Genomic DNA, 16,019 nt, shown 5'->3' with positions numbered 1-16,019 from the left:
CTGTGTATGCATTTTTGCAAAACCCTCTCTCAAGGTAAGAGTATCTGAGTTCATAAATTACTATAACCCTTCCTTTGATTAATATACACAGTACTTCAACTGCTTACTTAGCTTCCATGTCTGTCCTGAGTACTATGCCATCAGCAAAATTTAATTTCCCATAATAAAACACGGCCGTGATGGTATAATGCAGTGTTAATACTTGCTGTTCGAGTTCACATGTGTGCTGAATGTAGCTGTTTGTATGTTCAGTAGAATGAACTATTTCTGGCAGTAATGGTACTATTTGTCTTTAAAAAACATAAAGTTTACTTACAGAAAACAAGAAAAAGGCTTTTGAGATGTTGCTATTAATTTCTGGAGTTTCTTTCCTAATATATTTCAGAAACAAAAGAAAAAACAAAGTCTATATGTCTTTAATATCTAAGTCAAACAGACCTCACTACTAATGAGGCTCTTTGCAGATATGTGCTATATTCCCACACCTTTTTTTGAGTACCCTCATTTCATCATCAACACCTCTCACATTTATGTATTAGTCTTCTTACCATCTGTCTGTTTTTGTATTCCCATCATTTCTTGTCTGTCTGGACTCAGACTGCAGTAAGTAATCCTCCCTTGTGAGCTTTATGAATATTGTGAGTAATTATCACTTAACAGTTGTACCCACGTCTTCACTGTTGCCTATAGCTTTAGCTAAAGATATACATATTGAAAAATGTATGAATATGTTTTGGTGCAGAGGTTATCTTAATACCGGGCTTCTTCTTAACATTGAATGCTTTCTGCGTCAGTGTTAAATGAGCTTGGTGAAGGAGTGGTAGTTTCAAGGAAAACAACAGTTTTGTGTTCGTATTTTTTTAGACTTATTTTTGTGTGTGTATGTCAAGAGAATCAGAATGTGCTTTATTAGATGTAGTAGTGCGCTTCTAAAGATACCCATCCTCTCTCTCATCCAATTAGACCACTCTTTTGTTTTTTGTCATTTCTTATATTCATATTTCTCCATATATCCTTGTGTTGTGACTGATTTTGAAAACGCAAATGTATGGACTTGTGCTTCATTAGCTATTTCTAGCAAAACCCAGTATGTTTGAGTCTTAATATTGTCTTGATTTTTGGGGGCTGAGGGAGTTTATTAAAGCCATCCAAGAGATGGTGCTCTATTTTGAATATTTTTGAGGATTTTACCTAGTCAGACTAAAACTAAATCATAAGGCAAAAATATACGCAATTTTTCACAAACTTCATCATACTTTAATGGGATGGCAAAAGTGCACCATGCATTTGTTATACAGGGTCTTTACTCTGAAATCCCTATTAAATTTAAACATGGACTTCAGAACTTCCCTAGTTACTAAATTGAACTCACCTGAGTGTCTTTTAATTCCAGTCAAACCAACTACTTTATAAACAAAGCCCTCATGAAGAACAAATTCAGGGTTAAAACAACATTCAAAATAAAAATTGATTCATTCTTCTCACATAGCAATTGTGGTGATGGGGGAGTAGGAGTTCACCCTGCAAACGGTGTATCAATGGTTTGATTCCAGGTCCACCCACTCTTGTTGTTTGTGTACCTGGGCAGGAGACTTTTCCCACCTTGCCTGTTGGTGTTGGTCAGAAGGGCAAGATGGACCTACTATGCGCACCTACTATTTTATATTTCCAGTTTTCTAGACAGTCATGATGCTTGGAAAATCAGCCAACCATGGCTACCTTGGTTATCATAGTGAGACAAGTTGCCTTGGTAACTTTGAAGAAGATGCAGACGGCAATAACCCACTTGGGTTGATTAGTTGTATTTGTGAACTTGGACCTTTATAGCAAAATGATTTGCTTTTAAAATCTGTCACAATACTAATGAGCTTAGTTTGAATAGCTGCTTTATTCTTTTCAAACTTTCTCTGCATTCTCACCCCTGCACCACTGTTTTTCACCTCTTTTAAGTTCTTTTTTTCTTTTCATCTTCACCTTCTGCTGGGATAGGGCTAAAAAGTCTGCCACTGAGGAAACCAACCATCAGAGGAATTTTAGCACCCTCACCTGTCGCACCATTGCAGCCCACAGCAACGGAGCACTCCTTGTCAACTTGCCCAGATCAGAGAGCAACATAACTTATTTCTCTGATGGAAATCCACTCACCACCCACAACCCTGTGTATGATGATAGCAGCCCACTTAGCAGTCCTGTTCTTTTTGCAAGGAAGGAGAATCCAAATGAAAACTGGTTTGCCTTTTCTCCCTCCCATTCAGCCGGGTCAGGGTGTGCCTGGTCAATGCCTGCTCGCATTCACAGAGGGGTGCAGAGCAACGATGCGTCAAGAAGGCAAGGTCTTATGGACCAAAATGAATGGGAGCTGCAGCTTCTCCAAGCAGATATTAGAGCCAGGCAGAATCTTAAGAGTGTGGATAGATCATACCTGAGTGACAGCATGGAGTCTAAGTTATCAGTTCGTGAGCAGGCCAGGCAGTTTGAGCAGCAAGCTTTTCAAGAGCATAAGCAAAACAGAGACTCCATTGGCTCCCTTTCTTCCATCCTTATCAGAGATATGGACAGCGATGACGTGCTGGAGCTGACCTCAGAAACTCTGCTCTCCATCATGGATAGCCCTCACAGCCCCATGAGTGTGGGCAGAGATGTGCCCCCAAGCATTATCATTACGCAGACAAATGCTTCATTGTCCCCATCAAACCAGAGACCAACGCCGCCTGTTCTGAGAAAGTTCAGCTCAAGCATCTCCAGCTACATGACAGTTCAGCCCTGTCAGATCACTGTGGAAATCATACCGGATCCACCAGAAAATCCACCGCCCCCTCCTCCTCAACATTCACGACCACCATCCCCACTCACATCTCCTCCACCCTCTCCACCCTCATCTCTTCCACCATCTATTTGCTTCGATCCACCTTCCCTTCCCCACTTTGATGAACCTCAGAATACCAATTCCTTGTTGCCTCCTTCTTTTAGAAAGCCAGTCGCTCCCCCACCGCCCCCACCGCTTCCTCCTCCCTCACCAAATACCAACCAGCCACGACCAGTGATCCAGTTTGTCCCGACCTCTCTACCACCTTTATCGTCTCTTCGTCCAGTGTCGGAGCGAAAATACCGTCCTCCTCCAACCTCATCAGAAAACAATGTTGGGAAAAAGGAGCTGAAAGGAATCCTGAAGAACATCCAGAATCTGGCTGACATCGAGCGATCTGTTGCCAACCTTTATAGCCAAGTAGACAAAAACTGCAAGGTGCCCAAGTTTAACAAGAAGCTAGAAGCGACTGAGGAATCAGATGGTGCTAACAAATGGCAAAGCTCTGATCCAGGTGATGAGCAGAGCTTGCCAAAACAAATCCACAGCAGCTGTGAAATTCAAAGTGATTCAACAAGTTTGAACTGTGCTGAAAATGGACCAAGTAAATCAGACAGTGCAAAGGAGTTTCAGCCAACCAGCCAACTGAACACAAACAACCCTGATCCTGCAGAACTTGGTGAACTCAATTCTTCCCAGTCCACAGTATTCTAGTTTTTTTATTATTATTATTATTATTTTCATATCTTCCTTCATGTCTGCATCTCTATGCCTGTAATTTTTATATCGTTTGTATGGATTATTATGTGCAGTATCTGACTCATGTCTAATATTTTAAACAATTGACAGTTTTTTTGGAAAAAAAATTTGGTTTTTACTTATTTTTGTGTGCTTAACAAATTTTAGCAACTTGCCAAGAACATGTTAACAAACTTGCTGTACTACCTGCGTAATATGCTTGAAAGCTTGCAAGACATTCTAAAGGAAAATGAAAATGTTTAATTTTTTTGAAAGTTTTTGATATTAGTGTTAAAAATAAACTGGCATAATCATATTATCTAGGTTGTGGTCTTAGAAAGGTTGTTTTTTTTTTTTTTCATTTAACCATGTTAGTATTAATATTTCACAGCCACATTTTGTTACTTTATATCGTATAAGCTCTAGGCTGGACCGCTCAAAGCTCCCAGTTCTCATGTATGTTTCTTGACACAAATTTAAATAATGCCTCCTATAGAATCTTATAACTAATTTTGTGCTTTACACTTTTACTATATTTCATCTGTTTTCTCTTAATTATCCTAAGGGTATGCCAAGTTGCAAAATAGGTCATAGATTCAGTAAGGTTTGTCACATATTTTATACTTAACCACATTCAGAAAGATGCGATGGTGTCCCTGAAGACACTTGGAGTATGTAATTATCTGCAGCTGCTTCAAAATACATACAGGAATGAATGATTTTAAACTGCAGAGATGTGGGAATCTGTGAAATAAATAGTGTCCCCAGGGCAACAACACTGGATTATATACAGAAACAATGTGGAAATATGTCTACTTGTGTGGATAAAAAATTTTGGTTCACATTCCCTTGGAGATCTCAGCCTCTCAGCTTGAAAAAGTAGTAAGTATTATGTTAACTCAATGAAAAAACGGCTAATTGGAGACCTAATCAATTGTTATTCCAGGACATTGCCTCTGGGACTATCAACAAGTGCTTTCCTGCTTTTTTCCTCTCCTATTCTTGTGACCCTCTGACCGTGTTTTTCTCCTTACTTACCCTCGACTCTCTTTGCAGTTCGCTCTTTAATGCTCTTGAATGCTTGGCTTCTACTACGTAATCTTTGTTTTTGGTTTCCAGCAGTCCCTACTAGATTTTTAGAATATTTTTATGCAGTTGAGTTGTTCTAAATTTCATCCTTTTTGCACTTGACCTCTTTACTTTCTCTGCTTTTTATTTTCTCCCACTTACTTTTTGTTGTTTTTGTTTCATCTGTGATGCCCCAAGGCAAATGGACTTAGCATACCTCACATCCAGACCAATGTAATGTTTGATTCATTATACGTTACACCCTGATGGGCAGATCAAAGCCTGGCTAATTCTGTATTCCATGTTCACTACACGGGGTAATCTCTTTTTTAAAGAGGCTATCAGCTCACATGCTGTTTCTGTCAACCTGAAAGTGGAGCGAATCAGAACGGATAGTATGTTTTAGCATTCTGTCATCATTTTTTAATTCCTTTTGGTCATAATTGATTATTTTTAACTTATCTAGAAAAGTATAGTTTTTTTTTTTAATCCATAATTTTTTTTTTCAGAATTATGAATAGCAAAGGATCAGTTGAAGTTGTGTTTTGTGTGACAACAAAACCAATATTAGCATGTGTTTTGGAGAACAGTGACGATATGATAAAACCTTTACAGTTACATCTCCCTCATATATCTCCACCAGATTTGCACCAAATTTTTGGTGCATCATTAGTTGCCATTGCACAACACATTAGTGTGGTAGATTGATGGCACCACCTTAGCACCATCCCATGGAGGAAAGTTAGATTTCTTTGGTAACTCCTTCAGCTTTTTCGCTTTGTGTGAAATAAACTTAAAACGGTGTCCACTAACAATTCATAACCACATGACGTGTTCCAAAGCCTACAGGAAGCCGTCATCAATCCTTCCCAATGGAACAGGTAGTGACCATAGCTCCTGCTTGGAAGGTAGGATTTCAGCAACACTTAAGACTTGCTGCTGTATCTGTACCGAAGGGTACTGAAAGCACTTTCAAAGGTTTGCTTTATGTGCCACCTAGTGGACACCTGTGGGAATGGCATGTGAGCGTTGGCGATGAGGTGGTGATGACGGAGTTCTAGTTTTCTCTACACGGCTGTTCAAGTCTGCTTGCAATAGTTATGCATGTCAGGTTTCATTCTTAGAGAAATCTAATGATCTCAATCTACTTCCGGATAACATTTCTTAGAAAGAACTGGAAGCTCTACTTTTCCAACCAAAGACTGTCCTTGTCTACATGTTTTGTTCTCTGTGTTCCTCGGATATACAATAGGCCAAAGAATCCTTTCAGTTCGGCATGTGACTTGACCTGTCACCATGAAGCTAATAATAGTAATAATAATACTATCAATGCTTTTTATTTCTATGTCCCTTTCTTGGCACTCAAGGTCACCTTATATCATTTAACACTAAAACAGTCGCAGTATTTTGATGCACCTCAACCACCTGAGAATGCAACCATTGATTTTCACTTTGCCTAGGTTGTAGGCCAGGCAGCTTTCATTTGGATATTTTGACTCTGCCACCTTTTCTCTCTTCCATTCAGCCGAGAGGCAGAAAAGGTGGCAGCCTGCTGGATGTTCAGCAGGCTCACCAACTGTCCACACAGTCCCATCCTTTATTTTCCACTACCACTAATAGGCTGATCTGAATGTTGGCACCATTCATTTGTTCTTAACAGACTACATGTATTCTATTTTTAGTCAAATTGACAACTTTTAGGAAAATTCAGAAACCACCTGGCGTTTTTTGTTTTTTTTGTTAGTGTTTTTTGTTGTTGTTGTTTTGTTTTTTTCACTTTGCCGCTGGTGTAAATTTACAAAACAATCTAAATGACACCATGCCCATATCAGTGTTTAGGAGGGCATTTGGTCTTCTCTGAGGGAGCCAGTGGAGCAGCCAGCAATTTTTTAAGGGTGGCCACAACCGCCCTCAGGTTCCCTCTTGTAGGCAACATTGCCACGGTTTGATAGTTTCAGTTTCTTCTGGCTTTGTTTTATTAAAAAATCTGTTAGTCTTTTGAACCAACTTGGTTCAAAAGAATTAACACATTCTCCCCATGTTTGTGGTTTTCTAATCTTTGGTGGTCTGTTATTTGAAACTTGTTTGTCTAATAAACTCATGTAGCTAGAGTTAAGTCAGCTGTGCCTGGGAGGTGTGGCATACAACCATAGGCAGCTCCACTGTCAGCTAATTTACCACTTTACTTAATTTTGCTAAATTATTGACTTTTATAAAGAAACCAACTTAACAAGACTTATTAATTTTCTCATTTGTGAACTCCACAGTAGAATATAATCTAATAATTTCAAATTTATTGTCTTAATGTGGTTCTTAGATCAATATTCTTAACTCTTTGTGCTTCTTTATTATCTTCCACCAAGTCTCTTTGTGTGCAGACCTCCTAAGGCTGTTCACTGGGTTATTTTTCTTCATGTAGCATGAAGCAGCAACGGGTAGCAGCCAAGCGAACAGGTCATCAATCAGATCCCATTCCCATCATCAGCTGTGCCTGGGAGGTGTGGCATATGGCTTTGCCCTGTCCCTGCCCCATGGTCCCTGCCCATAACAACAGATTACAGCTCTCCTGAGGAATCTCACATCATTGCTTGGCCATATATTCAAGAGCATAAAAGTGATCATTATTTATTTGCTCTGACAAGCTGGAGGTCTGAATGGAGCGACTTGTTTACTCACTATTTTTCTGCTACTTTTTATTTAATGCCATTGCAGATGCCCATTGTTCTCAAAAGCAGCATTAAAATGTTTATTATTTTATGTCTGATTGACTATTGAAGATCTACTCACGTCAAGTTAACATGAAAAATTAACAGGAGATGTTTGTGATAAAGAAAGAGTCCAGGAGAGGCGTTGTTGATGCTTTTGGTAGTGTCATGATAGAAATCTAAAAATGAATAACTCTGACCACAAACAGTCTTATTGCATTGACTCTGTTATGTCTGCCACCAGCGTCCCCCACTATGACCATTTAAACATGGAGTCTCCCTTTACATTCCTCCTTTCTGTTTTGATGTTTGCATTCACTGCATCTTTCTTTCTCTCTTTTTTAATTGAGATAGTGATGTTGGAAAAAAAAAACTGCTTTTATCAGCATCACAACTTTGCAACCTTTTGAAAACAATATCTGCAACTCTCATTAAACAGATGAAAATGCACAGTAAGTAAAGCTGCAACTTCCTTACTGGTCTGCAGAAAATAAATACACTAGTGATGTAGACTTAGAATTTCATATTTAAAAGCACTTTAAATCTTGCTGTCACCCAATACTCGGATGGCTTATTTATTTTATTTTATTTTTTTTCTTCTATGCTGCCCAGGAGGCGTGGCCCTGGCAGAAAGGTAAGCAGTTTTGTTCTAAAGGTGTCTGGTGGAGAATTAAATCTCAATCTTCTTGCATGCAATTCATTTGATGGTGTTGTTACTGTATAAAACATGAATAAATTACTTCAAAATACCAGATTTTATTTGTGTTAAACTATTGGTATGTTTTACATATTTTAGAGACGGGAAAGCATATTTGATTGGAAAAAAGCCAATTTAAAACTTAACAATATATCAGGATTCAAAATGTATATTGATTATTATTGTTTAAGGTTTTTAATGTTAATTTCTGTCACATTGCTTAGTGACAATATTTCTTTTCATTCCTTTTTATTTTATTAGTGTTTTAACCTTTATCCACAGTGGTTTATAAAATAAGCCTATGTGCAAACAAAGATGAAAAGAGCTTTCTGACTTTTCATTACAAACTGGAAATTCGTCATGCGTTTGTCTCTTTCCTGGCTATGCCTCACTTTCATTGCCTTACCCTTTCTCTGCACTAACCTTTAGCAGCAACAACTGCTGAGGCCATCTCTTCTGAGACCAGAGGTAGAAACGCCCTTCTTTCCCTAATTCATAGGAACTGCATTCCTTCTGTTGTATACTCACTCTTTACTGAGCTCCTCCTGTCTCCCAGCTCTCTAGCTAAAGAATGCTGAGTAATTTCTGTGTCTTCCTCTCTGAAACACAGGAACTCTCCATGGAGTCGGGCATTGATCCAGGCCAAGACTATTACGCACAGGACTATTATAATTATGACCAAGGGTGAGCATTGACTGTACTGTATTAGTTCATTTAACAATGTTCTCAAACTCTCTTCATGGTAAGGTCTTTCTTGGAGACATGGGGATTATTTTCACGCGCTTTCCAGAAGTATGTTTTATTTCATCCCAGTTTTGCATTCCATACCTCCAGAACTTGCGTATCAAACTCTTCTCCAACCAAACAAGATCGTATAACTGGATGCTGTCTTCACACCTCTGAAAGCATCTTTTATTTTATTGTATTCAGGTTGTTTTGGCTTGCGTCTTACATGACCCATAGGGCCTGAAGAGGAAAAGCATGTCATTCGGAGGCGAAGCTGCAGAGAAATTGTTATTCATTAGGAACTCTTGCTTCTGTCGCAGCTGACTTGCACCACTTTGGGAATTACATTGCAGTTTTATCAGAACGGAGAGGAACTTTTGCACATTACAAGCTTAGATCAAAGAGAGGAGATCTAACTTATGCTTATGGTAATTCTCAATGTCATTACTCTCTAGCTTATTTAACGAGTCACCTTTAGTAATCCTAATTATTGTGTCTAAATCACACTGACATCCATTTGCAAGGAATTGTCACTGCATGTATCCAGTGATATGACCTCATGTTTACTGTAAAAACTACAAATGACAGTGAATGAAAGTGGATCCTTTGATGTTTTTATTTCCACGATGCAGAGAACACCCACCTACTGGATAAGCTTTTAATCCAGCAATCAGCAGTTTGGGCTTCACAGGGAACATGAAATGTTGAGAGGGTTGTAAAACACAGATGACCAGTGGCCTGTTTTCCTTGAGTCATTTTCTTAATTTTGGATATTAAATATCTTAATTATGAACTAAAAATGGGAAATTACAGTCATGCATATGTTTATGTGCTGAAAATCTACTAGACTAATGTGATGCAGAATGTTCCCGAAGTTAAGCACAATATAAACAATACACTCATATTTTACTTTTTATTCAAAGTATTTATATGTAGATTCCTTAGTCAGATTTGTAGCTGTTTTTACCCACTGGGTTTTGCTGATAAAATTTATTAGTTGGGATCTTTAGGGGTGTGGATTTAAAGTCATTATATTTTTAATAATAATCTGAAAATGTAAACAGAATTTATCACAGTGCCACTGAAGAAAGCAGTATTTCAACTTTTAGGCTTGGGTAGAAGCTGACTGTGGAGCTATGTCATAAAATTTTATGGTTTCTTGGATCATGGTTTTTGCAGAGAGAATCCAAAAGAAAATAATTTATACTTTAGCTATAATTTATAGTTGCCCTGCAACATTTAGAAGAACACGTGGAGAAGTTAATCAATTAATTGCAATGCAGATTGCGGTTGTGTATTCCAAGAAACATACTAGTTAAATTAAATGACTATTTCTCATTCACCCCAGTAACTAATTTAATAATTTATTTTAATCTTGCTGTTTAATCATGCATTACTAGATATTATAAAAATGTTATGTAAGAGGGGCTTCAATTGAAAGACTGTGACCTACCCGCAGTTATTTTGTGTTGTTGTGTCAAATTAGCTAAACCACTCAGTGCATTTGCTTTATATCATTCTCTCCCTCTGGTGGCTTATTAATATCCTACACCCACACTGAGTAAGGAGGCTGAATATATATGCACACTTCCGAATTTTATTTGGAAAATTGTTAAAACTATTAATTTTTTCCTTTCTTCATCACAGATACCCTTAGGGTACATTGTGTTGTTTCTGTGACATAAAAAAAATAAAATACATTGCATACGCTTGTCTAGGGCAATTCCATTTTCAAGTTGTGTTCTGATATTTCTGCATATGGTTTATTAAAGGAATGGTTAAAATAAGCAAGGATTAAATGCAATGCAGAGCATTATTTAATACATATGTTTATGTATGTTGTCTGTTTTTCCCAGATATGACTTTCCTCAGTATGGGAGTCGGAGGAGGCTGATATCACCCATGTATGATGAATATGGTGAGGTGATCATGGAGGATGATGGGTATTACTACAGTCCACAAGGCCCAGAGGTATTACCGATCCTTGAATTGTATATTGTATATTTTAAATACTAATGGTATTAGCAAAAGCAACCATTAATATGCAGTGAATACCCATTTAAATTCTATTCAGTGTGTGACACAACAATACCCTGGTTATATCATTTTAAAAATTTCTAAATAAAATATGATTGTCTTAGGGCCGTGGCAGAGGCAGGGGTGGCATGAGAGGTAGAGGTCCACCAAAGAGAGTTGCCTTTAGGGACTTGCCAGCAGAGGATGAAATAGTGCAACCTCAGGCAGCAGAGGAAGGTGAACCTTCTAAGGCTGCCAAGAGACTGAAGTCTGTCATGAAACTCAGCAAATTCCTGGCAGCCGGCAAGGGAGGAGAGCAACCATCTGATGCCGGCCCTCCTGGCCCGTCTCCATGGAAGAAAGCCAAGATGCTCAAGATGTTTGGCGTTGGAAAGAAGGACAAGGATTATGCCAAACTGATGTCAGCCCGCCGTATTGACAGCCAGGATAGTCTTACGGACAGACCGGCAGTTATTGGGCCAATAGATAGCAAGTCGGATGCTCGCAGCCGGCTTAGCAAAGTTTTAAAGAGAATTACCATTGGCAACAAGTTGCAGGTCAGGAGGAAGTCACAGAGTAGTGTGAGTCATGGCTCAGCCACAGGCAGTGAGAAAGATGAGGAGGCTTCGCAGGCAGCCAGCGAGGATGAAAGGAAGTCTAAAGTATCTATTAGTGTGACTGAAAGTGAGCCAGAAGGAGGTGCAAGTGGAAGCAGTAAGGAGAAAGACTCTGATGAAGAATCATCTGAGAAAAGTAGTCTTGACAGAGATTATCTTAAAGTTGATTTAGACAGAGATGACACAAATGAAAGCACTGTGGACTCAGAGGAAGAGCCTGATGAAGAGCCAGGTGATTCTGATGAGGAAAGCAGGTCCAAATCTGAAGAGGATGAGGAAACAGAGAAAGACTCAGGCAGTGAAAAAGAATCAGAGACTGAAGGAGAGTCAGAGTCAGAAAAGGAATCAGTGTCTGAGAAGTCGTCGGCTACAGAGAAAGAGTCAGAAACAGAGAAAGAGTCAGAGTCTGATGAAGAATCCAGTACTGACAAGGAAACAGAATCAGGAACAGCAACAGAGAAGGAAACGAGTACAGAAAGGGATTCAGCAACAGAAAAAGACTCTGATGAAGAGTCTGAGGAAGAAGAGGTCACTGAAAGCACTAGAGAAAGTGGGTCTTCTGCACGCACTTCTATAAGATCTTCAGCTACTGAGGCCAGCAGAAGGAGCAGTGCTTCTGCTACTGCAAGTGGGACTGACAGTAAAGGTAGTGAAAGTGCAAGTGAGAGCGGCAGTGGTAGTGTCAGAAGCGGTAGATCTTCCTCTAGATCAAGTGCGAGATCAACACAGAGAACAAGCTCATCAAGAGCATCATCAGAGAAGTCCAGCGAAGAACTCAGTGAAGCTGAGTCAGGGACAGGGACAGCTAGCGACGCAGAATCGGGATCAGGGTCAGGTTCAGGGTCAGGAAGTGAACGGTCTTCATCTTGGGGGTCCAGCAAGAAGAAAACATCCGGTTCAGAGCTGAGTAAAAGATCTTCATCTGGCAGTCAGCATTCCTTTGGAAGCGAGGGGAGTTCAGTTGGCTCCCAGTCCACTGGTGGAAGTCGACGTTCCCGAAAGTCTGTCCTGAGCCGTGGTTCAGAGGATGCAATCACAGAGGAGAGTGAGGGTGAGGATGAGGAAGAATCTGGGACTGCTGATGAGAGCATAGACTCTGCAAGTGAGGTCAGTGATGAATCATCATCAAGAAGATCTAGTGTAGTTTCTGAAGGCCCAGGACCCTCTGCTCCCTACCGTGGCCAGACCTATAGTCCTGAGATCAGAAGCACCTCTGATGAGACATACGGAGGCCTGTCCCCTATCACTGAAGTGGACGAGGATGCCATCTCCTCTGATAAATCTTCAGTCAGTGCATCAAAGGGCTCAGAAGGCACTGAAGACACATCAAATGGTGATTCAGAATCTGAAGGGAGCTCAACGGCCTTCTAGCAAGATTTATTGTCCCTGTGAAGTAAGAGTGAATAAAATCAATTACCTTTGCATGGGAGTGAAAAAATATTGCTTGCTTCTACAGATTGTTTCAAATGTCTGCTTTTTCTCATTTTCCCTGAGTAGGGGCAAAGCTGGTTTCCTACTGCACATTATCCGAGTCTGACTAGCCTTTTTCTAGCGTTGACTTTTTTCTCTTTGATGTTCTCTGTGTGCTTTTCATAATTTTGCTTTTTTTGTGTAATATTGTAGTGCTCTTTCTACAGTATAATTTTACATGTTCTTTTTTTATCAGTTTTCCCTGAAAGTGAATATTTTACTTTTCTCACTGTAGACTGACAGTTGTTTTGTTAATATGCTCTTTAACTTTTGCGTGATGTCGTATAGTATGAGAACGTGTTTTTTACTCAGGAAAAAAAAATCTGCTTCAAGAAATATCCAGTCTATCTATTCCACTGAATATAGAAGGGGAGGACGCAAAAACCTCTTCACTATTATGATGCTAAATTAAACATCAGCTGTGTTTTTTTTTTTGTTTGTTTGTTTGCTTTTTAGTTGTGACCTTTTATTGTACATTACCAATCAGCTGGCTTAAAAAAGCTTACGGGGGTAGACATATTTATCAATTCTTTTGTTCTCAGTTTTTGCATTAAACCAAGATTATCATACTACCGAATGCTTACTTATACTTTCACATACTTTTCGACCTTAATGGAAACATACAGCCTCAATAAAGAGTCTAAGCTTTTTTGTTTGGTTGCTGTGCTGTGAGAACTTGATTTTTATGCCTGTACTTATTTTTTTATTTTTAAAACCACAACTTGCTTTACCTTCCAAAAATATTTAAAAAGCAACGTATTGACTTTGACATTTTAATTTTCTTTTTCACAGCCTGGAAGAAAGAAACGGATCAAACTTGTGGTTGATCGGGAGAACGAGTCCAGCTCTACTGGAGAGGAAAGCACTACAGAGAGTCAACAGAATAGACTGCCCAACAGTCACAGCAACATCAATGGGAATATCTACCTCGCACAGAATGGCACTATCGTCCGAACCAGGAGGCCAGCCCATCTAAACAACCTAAAAATGGGCTCTCCGTGCCGACTAAGTAAGCATTTCAAAAAACTCGACAAATTAGGTGTGACTCACGAGGAACCCCCTCCTACTGTAGACAACGAGGTTGTAGAAAACAACACGGAGGACGGAACGAGCTCGTGTTTACATTCTAACAAAGACGTAAACCTCAACACTCTGTCCTCTTGTGGCTCTTTGGGATCCACCATTACAAATCTAAAAACCTTTGGGTCCAAAGCCAGTATTACCAAGGCCATAATTGACAGCGGGCAGTGCATCAGCGGGGAGCAAGAGTCATCTGTCGACAACCACAACAGTAGTAGGGAAACACTGGAGTCACAACACAGTGACCGCACAATATCAGATGAAGAAGAACTGTGGATGGGACCCTGGAACAATCTGCACATACCTATGACAAAACTATGACTGGTCATTTACAAACTGAAATCACCTTTTGTTAATTTTCTCTTGTTTTTGCACATATTGTTAAAAAAATCAACTTGAAATGTGTGCCTCGGCTAGCAAAGCTTCAATCACTGACAGGTGGTTGCACATATAATCATATTTTATTGAGAGAATTATAAGACAGAGATTACTAGTACCAGATTTTTATCACTGACAGGGCTACAGTAGATAAAGGCAATGAATGCCTCCAGCAGATTGAGAATTTTATGCGAGTCATCCTCGACTCTAATTTCATCTCTTGAAAACACTGAATGGCCCTTTTTGTTGAACAGAGTTGTTTGTTATTATTCTTGTTTTAATCGTTAAACACGAGAGATTCCTGGTCATTCCAAAGTGTTGCTGAAGACATTTACAGATAAATGTTGGTGATCAAAGAACCCGTAACGATGTAGTCTATGATAAAAATCAACATATTTTGCTATTTGTGTTTTACTTGCAAAAACTCCAGAATGTTGCTGATTATTCAATGTCGTGATCACTTGGAAAAGTTTTTAGAAGTTTCTGAGCAATATAGGAAATTATTTTTTGTCTATTTTCTATCCAAGAGAGATGAAAAATCTACAATATGATCTTAATGAATAAATATATAAACATGACTGCCATCGCTGACTTTCAACAGTGAAACGTGGCAGTATGGTCATAGTGTTTTTATATCTGCATTTGTACTTATAGAATGTGGTATTTTCAATCCCTTTACATGATGCAGATTCACTCTGTTCTTGTCATGAGTATGGAACACCAAAATTGGTGTCGCATTCAACAATAAATCTCTAATCTGTTTCTTTGTTTAGAGAGTAATAATTGCAAGCATGCATCAGTTCTCCTATTTTGTGCTGCACTAAAAATGACCTAAAAAGAAAATGCTAAAACTTATTCACAAACTAAATTAGATTTTTTTTTTTTTTTTATCTTTAGCAGCTGCACAAGCACTATGTTTGAAGTTAAAAAAGATGTAAGTGCAGTTATAATGTTCCCAGCAGAATGAAGATTGCTGTAATTTGTGTGGCTTTTCACCAGAAAGGAAAGCAATGAAAGGTCAGCAAGCATTCACATAAAAAATGTGCTATACATCTGAAACGGGTCTGGAAATTCCAATATTAAGTTCACCTCATAAGCTGACTGAAAGGAAAAAGATTTTTTTTTCATTATACAATTATCTGAAGAAAAGTGCTGAAACAAATATTTTGGCATTCAGAGACCAACTGTCTCGACTAGTTTTATCAGAACACCATATAAGACACGTGCGTAATGACATTCAAATAAAGGTTTCCTGCAGTCAATCAAAGTCTTAAAAATACCAGTCAAAATTGCAGACTGCAGAATGTTTTGTCAATAAAAGGGATCAGGGACTGAATGAAAATCTTGAAAAGAGTCTCCAATATGTCAGCCGGAATACGTTTTCCCGCTGGAACAGAATTTGACTCATACAGACGCCTCACAAAGTTGGCCTTTCAGGTAAAGTATTTTTTGTAAAATTATGTTATTCTTTGAATTATTCATAAATAATTGTTTTTAAATTCAAGTTAAATATAATGGGACATTTTTCTTGTGCATCTACCTGGAACATGTTTCCAAGTTTAAAGTGTAACTGCAAATTGTGCTGTTAAGTTGTAAAAGCTAATGCACAGATTTTATGCCTCATCAGTTTTAAAAGGTAAATAACCTGTGCTTGTATAGCAATTTATCACTTCCAGATGCCCCCAAAGTGCTTCACACTACATTCAGTCATTCACCCA

At 38.8% G+C, this 16,019-nt stretch overlaps 1 protein-coding gene across 6 annotated transcripts in view; it reads left to right on the top strand.

The window, feature by feature from the left end:
- Positions 1 to 15,057, top strand: part of pcdh15a (protocadherin-related 15a) — a 175,008-nt gene extending 159,951 nt beyond the window's left edge. For 5 of the 6 annotated variants that reach the window (XM_044137334.1, XM_044137336.1, XM_044137338.1 and 2 more), the window contains 5 exons: positions 7,930 to 7,951; positions 8,444 to 8,482; positions 8,625 to 8,698; positions 10,597 to 10,711; positions 13,636 to 15,057. In XM_044137334.1, the coding sequence (XP_043993269.1) occupies positions 7,930 to 7,951; positions 8,444 to 8,482; positions 8,625 to 8,698; positions 10,597 to 10,711; positions 13,636 to 14,244 (859 nt within the window). In that variant the 3' untranslated portion in view covers positions 14,245 to 15,057. The remainder of the gene's footprint in view (positions 1 to 7,929; positions 7,952 to 8,443; positions 8,483 to 8,624; positions 8,699 to 10,596; positions 10,712 to 13,635) is intronic. The other variant, XM_044137337.1, reaches the window with a different exon arrangement.
- Positions 15,058 to 16,019: the final 962 nt, after the last annotated feature.

Source organism: Gambusia affinis, linkage group LG13, assembly GCF_019740435.1.
Source record: "Gambusia affinis linkage group LG13, SWU_Gaff_1.0, whole genome shotgun sequence".
Taxonomy (NCBI): domain Eukaryota; kingdom Metazoa; phylum Chordata; class Actinopteri; order Cyprinodontiformes; family Poeciliidae; genus Gambusia; species Gambusia affinis.
The sequence above is the reverse complement of the archived record's forward strand: the minus strand, read 5'-3'. Positions and strand labels throughout refer to the sequence as shown.